Consider the following 13,343-nt stretch of genomic DNA (forward strand, 5'->3'; position numbering starts at 1 on the left):
TTTAGTGTGTCCAGAGGCTCCGTGTTCAGCCAATGGCAAAGTTGACATTGGTAAGGAAAACAGTGCCTGGCTACTAACATTAACTCACCTCTTTGACCTCTTTCCAGTCATGCTGCCTTACCTCAGCCAACTAGGAGCTTTTCACTTGACATTATGAAACCCTGGCTCAAATTCCCTTTCACAAAGGCTCATATCTGATGACTCATAAAAGTCCCCTGGCAAGTAAATGCCTGAGGGTGATGGGGAGAGATTGCTATAGGGCTTTGGAGAATAAATGTGGGTGAAGGGAGAAGGCCTGTGTTCTGGCCAAGAATTTGATCATTAGGCACTGGCATATGGGTCCCCATTTGGACCCTGTTGACAAGAGCACCATAAAGCAATGCTTGTCATGCAATTTGGGAACTAAGGCCGGAACGAAATGGCATAATCGCCAAGAACACTGAACGGATATTAAATTATTTGATTTCAATCAAGGTTTGAGAAGCTATATCTAGAAACCAGCTCCATCTGAGTGCAATTGATTACGTCCTCGTCTGAGTAATTCATCGTGTTCATTCTGTACCCTATATTACAGCCCACCCTTTCTTCAATTCATGTTGTCTCAATAAATGCCATCATTGGTAACATTGTTGTCCAGTGTCCTTTAGACCTTTGTAAGGTCAGGTGACTAATTTCCACTCAGCCTGATTCATCTCTGCTTTCTAAAGGTATAAAACGTCAAGATTAAGTTCCTTTTCAACCAACAGTCATGAACCAAAAAAAAGAAAAGAGGCCTGCGGTAGACCAGAGAAATAATGGCATTTTAAAATGCTAATCCTTTAGCTACTTGTGAGAAATATGATAAACATCTTGATTTTATTGTCACAGAAAGTAAAACTCCTTTTATCAGCAGGCTGCAGCTTTTGCAGTGGGTGGCGTATTCAATGTGAGAGCTACCCTGAAGTTTAGGGCTGAAGGGATGGAGAAGAACGACGGCATCGCACAGATGCAATCGTGAACAGCTCTGAATTCCTCCAACTGTGGGAACTTAGTTCAGTTACTGAATGGCTTCAGTACACAAGCACCTGTTCTGGGCACTAGAGACCCAGCTACTGGGGGAGCCCAGGAATCATTAATAATCACTCTGAAAAGCATATAAAATGTCACAGGAGAAGAATAAATAAAGTGTTGGAGATTGGATGGAAAAGTGTTTTTTTTTTTTTTTTTAAAAAAGGTCGTCATGAATGCTGGAAAAAATTTAAGTAGAAGGTCGTATTTGAGATATAGCATGTGCAAGATGGCTGGGAGAAAGTACCCAGGGGACAGGTAGCTAGAGAAGTAGGATGACTGAAGAACTTCAGAGAGGAATGACATCATCCAGACTATCTTGTTTTGCTTTGCCAGGATGAAGAGGAATAACTACAGGTGACATCATAAGCATTCGTATCAGGAAAACAGTAGGAGACCAAGGCTTGTGTGTAGCGACCGGTTCAGATGGGATGATGGCAGGGCAGAATTGGATAAAAAAACTATGAAAATTATTCACACTCTGATATCTAGTGATTATACACTGATGTGCCTTGTGTCTGAAAATGTGGGTTGTTTTAGTTGGAAATCTCTTTCTCTTCTTCTTGAGTAGGAGCTTATTGGCAAGTAGATAACTTAAAGTCAACAAAGAGCCCCAGTATAAGTGTCTGAATCAGCATCAGGTTCTACACATTCCACTGAGCCCACCTCCGGCAACAGTCCCTCACTCCCTGAACTCCTGCTGCCCGTGTCTTGCTCTCTGCAGCCCAAGGAAATTGCTACTCTCTCTGTTCTGCATAATATCCCCACCCCTTCTTGTCTCTGATCACAGAACTCTCCTCTATACCCCCCCCCGAGAAGCCAGGCAATAGTGGTACCTCATCCTTGTAGGATATACTTTTTATTTATGCTCTCTCTCTCTCTCTCTCTCTCTCCCTCCCTCCCTCTCTCCCCTCCCCTCCCTCCTCCTCCCTCTCCTCCCCCCCCCTCCAGTGCACACCAACATCTAAACCTGTCTTCTAAGTCTTAGTCATCTAAGACTTGTGTCTTCTTGCTTATTTTCTATTTGACAGAGCAGAAAGATCGTCAGTGGTCAGTATTGACAGGCTTCTGATACATAGTCTGCTCAAAACTGTTTCTTTGAACCCCGCAGTGCTGTTAGAAGGGTTAAGTCTCAGAATGGCCAGGTCAGTCTGTCCTGCAGGACACTTTTAGGACCTAGAACTTCACCTGAACATGGCCAATACTCCATATTTCGTACTAGCTTATGTTTTCATTCCAGGAAATTCCAGGCAGTAGAGTTTATAGGGAGAGGCTGTGTCAGTAAGGGGAAGATGAGAATCTAGGTCAAGGACTGGCACCTACAAGAATAGCTTGCATCAGTTCTATGGATACTGTTTTAGAAAAATGAAGAATGATGGGAAAACAGTCATCGCCAGGCCCAGTTGTTTAGGTTTTAGCTCCCAAGAAGTGTCTGTCTTTCTAGCATGTGGGTTAAAATGAGCAGATATGGGAAATTCAGAATTATGAAACTCCTTGAATTTCTTATGCAATGAAACTCTGGAAACTCTTTGTATGGAGAAAGGACTCTGGCTTGAAAACCTAATTATTGTCCTGTTGTCTACAATGTATGTTGGAAGGTAGCAGTCCCAAGAGTCGAAGAGTTGGGACTTGTCATTCCACACTCTGCCCCAGTTTGTGGCAGTCTTTTCACTGTCATAATTCAGAAAAGATGGGACTCAAACTTTATCAGCATCAAATAACTTGTCTTGAAGGGAGTTGGTCGGGCTTTGGGTTGGTTTCTTATATTTAAAATAGGTTCTAAGTGAGGCGGCACATGCTTAATAACTTCAATCCGGGATGTACGCATAAGTCACGGTCACACTGCTGTGAAGGACTCCCTATAGATCCTGTCTTTAGTGTGTCTGAGCTGTGTCCCTATAGTATGAATTCAGGACGACTATGTCAGAGAAATCTATCCTAGTGCTTGAGGCCTTAATAACGATGACAGGCAGGCAGACAGGCAGGCAGAATCATATTTCTTGAGATACCTGGGATTCTGGGCTTATTTTAAAGAGAATTGATATTGAGGAGAGACAGTTCCAGTTGACAGTAGCTTCCGGGAGGTGACCTGGTTCCAAGGTTAGAGAGATGCCCCACAGCGCTAACACACATGGGAGATCTTTGGCATTTTATTGCATACTCAAAACTCAATCATTTCTTTTATGACAAGATTTGTCTGAATGTATAACTTATTCAAATATGTACAGATGAAATCATACAAACATGTGTAATATGTCCATACCTTACCAATAAATATAATCTATCAGTTAAAAAAAAACCTGTGCAGGTCCCTGATTGTTCCAAGAACATATTTCAGGAAGCTGTGTCCAAAAAGGATCTATCAGAAAACCAAAGATGCTTTGCATGGAAACAAGGTAATAATCGTGGCTATTCATATCTTAAAACTATCAGCTTCAATAAACCACATACATAGCCAACCAGTTCATGACACCAAAGATAACACCATCATCAGAGCTCATCAACCCTTGAAATCATAAGATTTAAGCTTCATGTTCCCAACAGCACACACACATGTACTTACTGGATTGATTACACTAGTGGCTTCATTGAACTATAATGTTACAAGTAGCCCCATTTGTGACTATGCTTGGAAAAACTGTAAACAAAATGAAGGTATTAGAAAAAAATGGCATTATGCTGTAATCAACAGCTGATTACACAGACTACCCTCAGTCAGAAAATGTCAGAGTCTGTCCTTGTTCCGTAACTTAGTAACCAATTATTTAACATTCTTGTCAGCTGACCTTTCATACATTGATCCACATTTAATTTAATATATATTATATATTAAATAAAGATATATTATGTATATATCTTATTTATAAGGTGGGAATTAATTTTATGGACAGGGAACATTTTTGGATACATTTTTATATGAAAAACAGGTATATTAACTTAGCTCATGAGATTATGAAATTGCATATAAAATTAGTCATTTTTACCAAAATTTGCCCACAGTCTCTTTCTCTATTCACCACTCTGAGAACAAAGAAATCATTTAGATGGAGGGTGGTATAGAAATATGTGTGCTGAGTAATCAACAAGGACCAAATAACGAAGAGGAGTACCTAGGGGCATGTTGGTACTCAAGGGCTGCTATTGGGTTTTGTTTCCAACACAGAAAGCTCATTCTAAACTGATCTCATTCCGTAGCGAAAAATAAAATGGTCTTGAGAGCTCAAGCACATCTACAGTAATTCAAAATACCCATAGTCATAACAAGCATACGAGCTGTCATTTTATGGTTTGTAAAATGTTTCCATAAACATAATTTCTCTCCCCATCAACAGTTATGGAGTACACGGAAGCGTTTCTGAGGCTCACACCATCCAGCTTTCAGTTCCATCCACTTAGTCAGTCCATCATTGACTCAGTGCTTGAGTCACTCACTCACCACTCTGTTCATTGAGAGGCTGGGCATTTGGTCAGTTGAGGCAGATTGGTTGCCTCTCATCTTTTGGGTTAGAGAAGAACCAACCTCAAAACACTGCTTGCCTCCAAATGAGGGCTGAACCTATCCATGGCAGGGAACCAACCACTTGCAAATCAAAGTGGACTGATCCTGCTACAGAGTCAGTATGCAAGGTAATGCAACTCTCTTCATGGTTGACAAGAAGAGGCCTCCAGTGAGAACCACTCACGGGGTCAGTTTTGATGTGAACCATCTCAGCATGCAATATTTCTCAGTGCACATCTTTTTTTTTTTCTCTCAGCAACATATAGAAGTTCTCTCTCAGGGTCTACTTCCTTTTGCTAAGGCTTGCGCTCAAGAGAACTTAAGTCTTCACATAACAGAGAATTCTTTTTTGGCATTTGACTGGTTTTGGCAATCTTCTCTTCCTCATTCCAAAGTCTCTTTTCCTGCCAAGTTCAGTTCCAGAATGAAAGTCAATGCTGACAGGAATAGCAAGTGCCACTCCATGAGAAGCTTAAGAGAATGGTGCAGTACATGGTCCTGAAATGGAATCAAACCACAGTCAAGGTGAAAGCTGAACTGTCACCTGTTTCTGAGAAGTGGTGCTTCCCTTGCTGAGAACCTTTGCTCTCTGGTAGTTGGGACAAACCATGGACTCTGCTTTGAGTAAAAGACACCAGGTTCACTGTAAGGGCACAGATGACCAAGTCAGAAGTCTAGAATACCCAAATCAGTAGGGCCATTCATTTGAAACAATGCCAACAGGCAGGCAGGCCATGAGTTTTCGAGGTAGCAGAAGGCAGGGTATAGCAGCATCCTATTATCTTAGAAATGGAAAGAAATCTTAAAGACTCCCCTACTCCAAGTTTCGTTTGGCAACGTAGAAAGTGAAATTCATAGATGGAAAGACATCGTTCATGGTCTCACAGCATTTTAGAAGCAGGGTCTGGGCTGACATTTGGGTCCTCTGACTTGGAGTCAGATACTGTTTTTTCATTCCTAGCGTTTTTGGACTCTGTAGTTCTCCATCTGAAAGATAGCAAGGGTATCAAGGCTGCACAAGGTGAGCATCCATTGGTTCTGTCCATTGGAAGCAGCAAAGCCATAGTCTGAGGTTTCGAGCTGCTACTGTGGGTTTCACCACAAGCTCATAGGAAAATCTGAGCATCTCTTAATAGATGCCCGTGATGACACCAGCCCCGCCTAAGGCTCTTTAGGTGTTCTATCTATGCTGAAAGGAAAGTCAAATCTCTCAGATGAGATAGATCTGGTCCTGGCACTGGGAGAAGCTGTCTTTGACTTCCCTCCAGGCTTTCTGCAGAGACCATTTTCCACTGACAGATCTCTCTTCTGTGTCTCCAATGGCAAATGAGTGGAGTCTGTCCTCAAGAGAACGTTAGCACTAAACACAGGTAAAAGAAAACAGAGCTCCATGATTGACACAGGACTGGCCAAAAGGATGCACGTCTACAACTAGACAAAGGGAAAAAAGGGTCCAAGTGCACAGCAGAAAGCAGAGAAAGGATGGTAGAGAGTTTAAACACAGCTATGGTAAATAGGACCAAGCAAGAAGTGTGATCAAGCCAGGCACATGTTTTGACAGTATCCGTAAGGTGACACTTCAAAGAAGGCATGTTTGGAAACTGAAAATCGAACACGGTAAACGTTTACAAGACAGACTGGAAACAGCAAGGGGACTGGGTCGTGGACTTCAGAGACCACCAAGCAAGAGTGGAGACTCCAGGAAGAGAAAATGTTGAGAAACAGAAAGCGAAGGAGGAAGCCCTTCTCTCCCCTGACTTCCTCTAATACCGCCTGCTAGAATCGTGGCGGGAAGTCCAGGGTGGATTGCCTCATGCTCTTGAAAAGCCTTGGAGAACAAAGTGCCAGGGGCAGCCACATACACCGAAGTAGCAGCTTAGGACTGGCTTCTTTTCAAGCTACAGCTGTCTTCTAGGTCATTGTCCTGGGGCCTACGTATCACTGGGCTGAGCAGCCACCAAAGGAGAAGTTGCTGTGAGGTGACACCGACTCTCCCATTGGCCACCACATTCCACTGCATCCCTGGAGAAGAAGAAGATTAGAAAGGCTCAAGCACTGGAATGGAGTCAAGGGGTGGCGGGTAGGCACACCCAAAGCAGGCACCTCCATGCACCATGCAAATGGGTTGCAGCTTAGCTGCTAAACTAAAAGTTCCTAATAATAAAATAGCCAATAACTATTCCTGAACGACTTTAACTATTAAAAAATTAATCATGTTCAGCCCAAATGTATCCTCCTAACACTTCTGCCCAACTTCTTCCCTATATTCCAGACCCACCCAAAATCCTAATCTCTCCTGATGGGATTTCTCTTCCCCAGCCCAATAGCTTATTGTATGTTGTATCTTCCAGAACATATTCCGTAATGAGCACTGTCCTATGAACAAAATAAATGCATGTTCTGGTGATGTCTCTTTAATAAAAAGCACTTGAAAGGAGCCCAGCTCTTCAAGCACAAGCAGCACAATATAAAGACTAAAATCTGGTTCCCTAATTGTTTCTTGACTATGTCAATAAAGACCACAGAAGCTAGTCATCAGGAGAAGGTAAAGAGGTGGGATTTCCAGGTCCCTCCTGATTTTGCTTATGCGGACATACTCTCAGTGATCTCATTCCTATCAATGCTAATATGCTATTAAAAACCCATGCTTGTTCCTTGCCCAGTGCCAGCAGCTCATGCTTTTCCCAGGAATGCCAGGAGCTGCGATTGCTCTACACTGACCAACCACCTTCTCCCGATGATTAGCTTCCGAGGTCTTTATTGACATAGTCAAGAAACAATTAGGGAACCAATTTTAGTCATCAGCTACTCCCCCTACACAATAGACTAACAATGACTTTGTTATCAATACATATGGACATATATGTTTCCCGACTTTATCCCTTTAATTTCTTTCCCTTCTCATATTGCTGTAGCTAGTACTTCAAGTACTGTTGAAAAAGGAGTGGGAACAGTGGAAGCCCTCTCTTGTTCCTGACTTTAATAGGATGGCTTTGAGTTATTTGCCAGTTGGGTCATGTTGGCCATATGTTTGCCATATACAGATTTTCTTATGTTGAGGTATATTTCCTTCAATTCAACCATTTCTAGGACGTTTTAATCACGAAGGCATGTTGGATTGTGTCAAAGTTCTTTTCTGTTGCTATCAGGATGATCATGTGATTTTTGCAATGTCAATGCGTAGGACTGCATTTATTGATTTGTATGTGTTCAGCTATAGCTGTATCTGTAGGATGAAACCAACTTGACTACAATGGCTAATCTTTCTTGACATATACCTGTATTTAGTTTGAAAATATTTTATCAGGAGTTTTTCTATCGATATGCATCAGAAATATTGGCGTATAGGTTTTGGAGTTATAGTAATAACAGGAAGCATTTGGAAATACTTGTTTTTAATTTGAAAAATATCAGTTGTAGTTCTTTATTGAAAGTCTGGTAGAATTCTTCTGTGAATCAATCAGAATCTGGACTTTTTAATGTGAGATCTCACATTAATCTCCTTATTTGTTATGGTTCTGTTTAATTTGCTGATACCTTCTTGGTTCCAGTTCTATGCTAGATAAATCTAGATGTTAACCTGTTTCTTTTAAGTTTTCTAGCTTAAAGGAGTATAGGTTTTTAATGTATTATCTTATAATATTCTAAATTTCCTTGATGTTTATTGTAGTGTTTATCTTTAATTCTGATGTTTTGGGTCATCTCCTCTTTCTTCTAGTTCATGGTCAATTTTATCTTTTCAGAGAACCAACTCATAGAGTCGTTAATTCCTTGTATTGGTCTATTTCTATTTTATTAATTTCTGTCATGTTTTAAGGTTTTTTTTCTTCCCATTAACTAGATGTAGGTTTGGTTTATTCTTGCTTTCCAAATTCTTGAATTTGTCATTAAATCATTTATTTGTTCTCTTTCTGGTGTTATAACAGAATCTCCACAGATACATGGGATTTCTAGAGATTCTTTTCCTTTGGATTTCCAGCTTTATTGCATTGTGGTGATATAGACAATATAGCATGTCTCCATTTTTTTCTGTTTTGGTTTTTTTTTTTTTTGAGATTTGTTTTGTGTCCAAATCATGTCATCTAGTTCATAGGCCATTGAGTAGAAAGTATATTCTTTGTTGTTTGGGTAGAGACATTAGATCTTTGCTGTCATTTAATTCTTCTGTTTCTCTGTTAGTTTTCGTCCGGATGATCTGGAGAAAGGAGGGTATTGAAATCACCCACCATTGCTGTGTTGTGGTTAATTTTTAACTTTACAGGAGGATGCTTTTTATAAAATTAAGTGAGTGAGAGTTTGCTGTGTATGTGGTTAGTAATTACATTAATTAGAATTGGTATCATTGGTCTTCTGATTAACTTTGCTGAAGTCCACTTTTTCCAGCTATTGGAATAGCAAGACCAGCTCCTTGCTGGTCCTATTCGCTAGAACTTTTTTTATGTCTTTCGCTCTAAGGTGGTGTCTATACTTGAAGTTCTGATGAGTCTAATCTTAATAATTGTGTTATTACATTATTATATATTACCATGTATTTGACTCAAAATGAAGAACATTTATCTCAGTTACACTTTATTTTATGGGCCTGGTAGCAATTTTCCCACTTGAGTTCATGCTATAAGAATTTCAACATTTCAAATGTTTTCTAAGAACATAGATAAGCTGTAGTAGGCACTATCTGAGTCTTGTTTTCTGCCAAGGGAAAGTGCACAGCAGGGCAGAACAAAATATAACAGTACACCATGCTATAAACATGTTTAACATGCCCTAACATGCTTAAGCATGGCCTCATCCTGTCAGGCTTTGCCTGGTGATATGTTTAAGTGTTTCACCAAAACTTTTCTACTAGAATATGCTCACATCTTACATTGAGTTATTTTTGTTCATTTATACAATGAATGTCTTGGAATTCTAGTGAAGTCTACTTTACACCACACGTTTGTAATTTCTAGAGTCTTTTTTGAAAAACTGGGTTTTGCTTACTGATGTCCACTCTTCCACTGTTTCACCTGTGTTGCCAGAGAGCCATTTGGTGATACTGCCAGTCAATTTTCAAGACATGAGAATTTTGTATATTTTGCTTGGATATATGCATGGCTTTTCATTAACCTAGACAGCAATGTCTCCATAATGTTCTCTTCTTTTCAGCTAGTGTCTTCTCTTATTGTAGAGAATATGCATCCGTTCTTCCTAAAATAGTAACATAAAACTATTTCTGAGACCGCCAGTTTCTCTGAACACACTTGGGATTCAGATTCATTCTTGGTTGTATGTCCTTCTATAATTCCAAATGCCATTAACTCTTTAGATAGCGCAACATATGCCCCAAAATGATTACCCTACATTTTTATCTCATCTGTTGATATATCTACAAAGACTTTTTAAAAATGTGAATACAAGGAAGAAGAGAAGGAAGAAAGGATTGCTCATATGCCATTGGCCAAGTCTTCATAATGGCTGAGCGTCTAATTCCATGGATGATACAATCATTTCCTCTCTGCAGTAGCAAAGGCAGTAGAGGACTTTAGAATAGGAAAGGGGTGGTATGATGATGTCACTCGTCTGGAATAATCTCAACTTATGATATTATACCAGCACAATGAACAGTTAATACTTTACTGCAATTTGCCTGAAGGTTTTTACGCGAGATAAAAATTTATGGAAGATTATATTACACCCGAAAAGGTGGCATTTGTTATAGAAGATGACACTGAGTGTGCACTGTTTTGCCATCGCAGGAATGCACTTTTCTGCCAGCCAAAGTCAGGAGCAGGAGCAAAGTGCAGCAATAAGAACAGAAATCAGCACACAGGGAGCTCTAATGCGGTGTTAGTCTGCCAGGGTATGCCCCTAACAGCACAGACCTACTTCTCTGCCTCATTTCCCCCATTTGTTAAGTGAGTAGGAGGAGAATAATCCATAAGATCCTTTGCAGCTCTGACATTCTGATTCCATGAGTCGCAGAGGTAGTGGGTGACAGACATGGGCCTTCTGATTGGGTAGCAGTTGTGTGTGGGACTGTTCTGCAAAGCCGTGGGTAATTGCTTCAGATCTGGCTTTTAATATCCTATTGTTAGCATTTGATACTTTATATTCCACTTAGAGGGAAGAGGATTTTCTGGAAACACAGGAAAGTTAATTTGTCTTTTGTGTCAAAGAATCGAAAAGTCCTCAGTTTCTGAGCCGCAGATTCACTCTCCAAAGCTGTTAAGTAGAAGGGTGTGGGGTAGGGTTCAAAATACAGTGAGACTACGACCGACTGTCCTCAAACACAGACATCGCCAAGAACATTGCCAGAGCTATGCAAAGTCCTTGATACAAAACATCATTAACAATAAATTTTCTCCAATATTCTAACGGGTCAGTTTGAAAATGCAGGGTTTTGCCTTATGAACTGGCAAAGCCTCTTTATAATGGATGGCACATTTTCATCTTCCTCCATGTTTAGTCTTCAGCACAAATCTATAAGGAAGGAATGTACTGAATATTTATTTCCATTTGATAGGAGGAGGGAAATATAAAGTAGATCTGGATCGATGGTTGGTGTGGTGGTTTGTTTGATTGACATGTTCTTCATAGACTCATGTGTTTGAACGTTTGGTCTCCACTTGGTGGCTGCTTGTGGAGGCTTAGGAGGTGCACACTTATTGGAAGAAGTATGTCACTGGGGACATGCTTTCGGATTTCAAAAGACTCATACCCTTTCTTTTTTTCGGAGCTGAGGACCGAACCCAGGACCTTGCGCTTGCTAGGCAAGTGCTCTACCACTGAGCTAAATCCCCAACCCACTCATACCCTTTCAAGTTAACTTTCTACTTCCTTTCTGTGGATGAAGATGTGAGCTCTCAGCTTCTGTTCTAATGCCAGTCCTGCTTGCCCGCTGCCATGCTCCCTGCCACGATGGTGATAAACCCTTATCCCACTAGAGGTAAGCCACACCAAACCTTTCCTTTCTATAGGCTACCTTGGCCATGGTGTTTTATCACAGCAAAAGAAAAGTAGCTACTACAGAAGTTGGCCCATGGGGGTGGGCTATTGCTCTGGCAGATCTGGCCATGACGGGTTTGGAAGATTCTGGAAGACTTTGGGACTTTGAACTAGAAAAGTGGTTGAGTGCTATCATCAGGCTTGAATGGGGCAGCCTTATAGGAGCCTGGAAGACATTGCTAAGAGCTATATGGCTTGTGGAGGTCCAGCTTAAGAAGTTTGAGAAGGAAGCAAGAACTTTAACAACAACTGGGGTACAGACCATTACTATGATATTTTAGCCTCTGTTTAACCCTTGTCCCAAGAATTGCCCTGGAACTAAATTGAAAAATAATGAACTAATTTACAATTTGGAAGAGACTTCAATACAGCCTAATGCTGACTCTGTTGCATGGTTATTAGTAATCACTCTTACGTAGAGCTGCGATGAAAGAGAACAGTGGGCCAAGCAGGACACAAAATACACAGTTTGAGGAGAAAAAGAGGACCAGGAAATGTCATGCTGGAGCCAAGGCTTGTGCAAGGAGAAACAAGGAGATTAAGGGGAAGCCTGATTCTCAATGTGATAAAAAGGAAGTGTGCCCTCAGAGAAAGACCCAGGTAAACTCCTGCTTGTGAAAGAAAGTGGTTGAAGGAATCTTCTACTTCTGGCTAGGCTTCATCCCAAATGGGCAGCCAGATCTGGCAGATACTCACATGGACCTTGTTTTAGAGTTATGAAGGATACTCACATAAAAGAGTAGTGGAATCTTCCTCTGTGGTTAAGGAGAAAAACTGAAGCCAGGCTATGTGTGGCAGGGCATTCCCTGAATGAAAGCTCAGAGAGGGTAAGAGACCCTGAAAGGCCTTTTTGTGACACTGTGAAAACAAAGCCTGGATTACGTTGGAGAATCCAAAGTGTTAAAAGTTCTAAAGTCATGGGATATTGGCTAAGGAGAGCTGCAAGCAGGGTTGGGACCAGCCCAAGACTGTAATATATTTTACAGGCAGTAAAACCATAAGGATGGAACCATTGCAGCCCCTTGACACTAGATACATTTTCCTTAATGTTCTTTGGTCTTTGGTCCAGCATTTCTTCACTATGCCTCCTGCTTTCCTTTTGGGATGATAGCATGTATGTTGGAAGAATGGAATTTGCTTTTTGATTTAACAGGTGGTTAACAAATTAAAAGGTTGCCAGAAGTCTCAGAAGAGACTTTGGACTTTAAAATAGTGTTGAGGTGCGAAAAGACTATGGGGACTTTGAAACTGGAGGAAATACATTTTGCCTTATGATATGGCCATGACCTTATGGGTGGAAGCAGAACGTAGTAGTTGGAATGAAATGGCCCCCATATGCTCATGTGCTTAAATAATTGTTCTCCAGTTGGTGGATGTTTGGGGAAGATTAGGAGGAAGGATGTCACTAGAGATGGACTTATTAGTTTCAAAAGTCTCACGCCATGTTTAGTTAACTCTCTTTGCTGTTCTGTTTGTGGGCCAAGATGGAAAATTTCAGCTATTGTTCCAGCACCATGCCTGTCTTCTGCATGCTCCCTACCATGATGACCATGGACTCTTAGCCCTTTGGATCCATAAGCTTCAAATAAACCTTTCCTTTTGTATGTTGTCTTGGTGATGGTGTTTTATTACTGCAATAGAAAAGTAATACAAGTAGTTACCTGTGGATTCCACACCATAAATTGATACTTCTTCCTAATTCGGACTCTCAAGCTCTTTCTCGAAATAAAGTTCTCTCCAATGGGGAACATGGGAGTCATTTTTGTTTTGGAAAGAATTTTGCGAAGAAGCTTGATATTAAAAGCTAATAAAT

General features: G+C 40.8%; 1 protein-coding gene across 2 annotated transcripts in view; it reads right to left on the reverse strand.

Moving 5' to 3' along the window:
- Nucleotides 1–5,695: 5,695 nt before the first annotated feature.
- Nucleotides 5,696–13,343, reverse strand: part of Htr4 (5-hydroxytryptamine receptor 4) — a 138,047-nt gene continuing 130,399 nt past the window's right edge. Inside the window, exon 7 of one of the 2 annotated variants that reach the window (XM_032885516.1) lies at nucleotides 5,696–6,568. In XM_032885516.1, the coding sequence (XP_032741407.1) occupies nucleotides 6,478–6,568 (91 nt within the window). In that variant the 3' untranslated portion in view covers nucleotides 5,696–6,477. Of the gene's footprint in view, nucleotides 6,569–12,175; nucleotides 12,337–13,343 lie in introns of those variants that run through there. The other variant, XM_032885517.1, reaches the window with a different exon arrangement.

The sequence above is a fragment of the Rattus rattus genome, chromosome 15 (genome assembly GCF_011064425.1).
Source record: "Rattus rattus isolate New Zealand chromosome 15, Rrattus_CSIRO_v1, whole genome shotgun sequence".
NCBI classification, from domain to species: domain Eukaryota; kingdom Metazoa; phylum Chordata; class Mammalia; order Rodentia; family Muridae; genus Rattus; species Rattus rattus.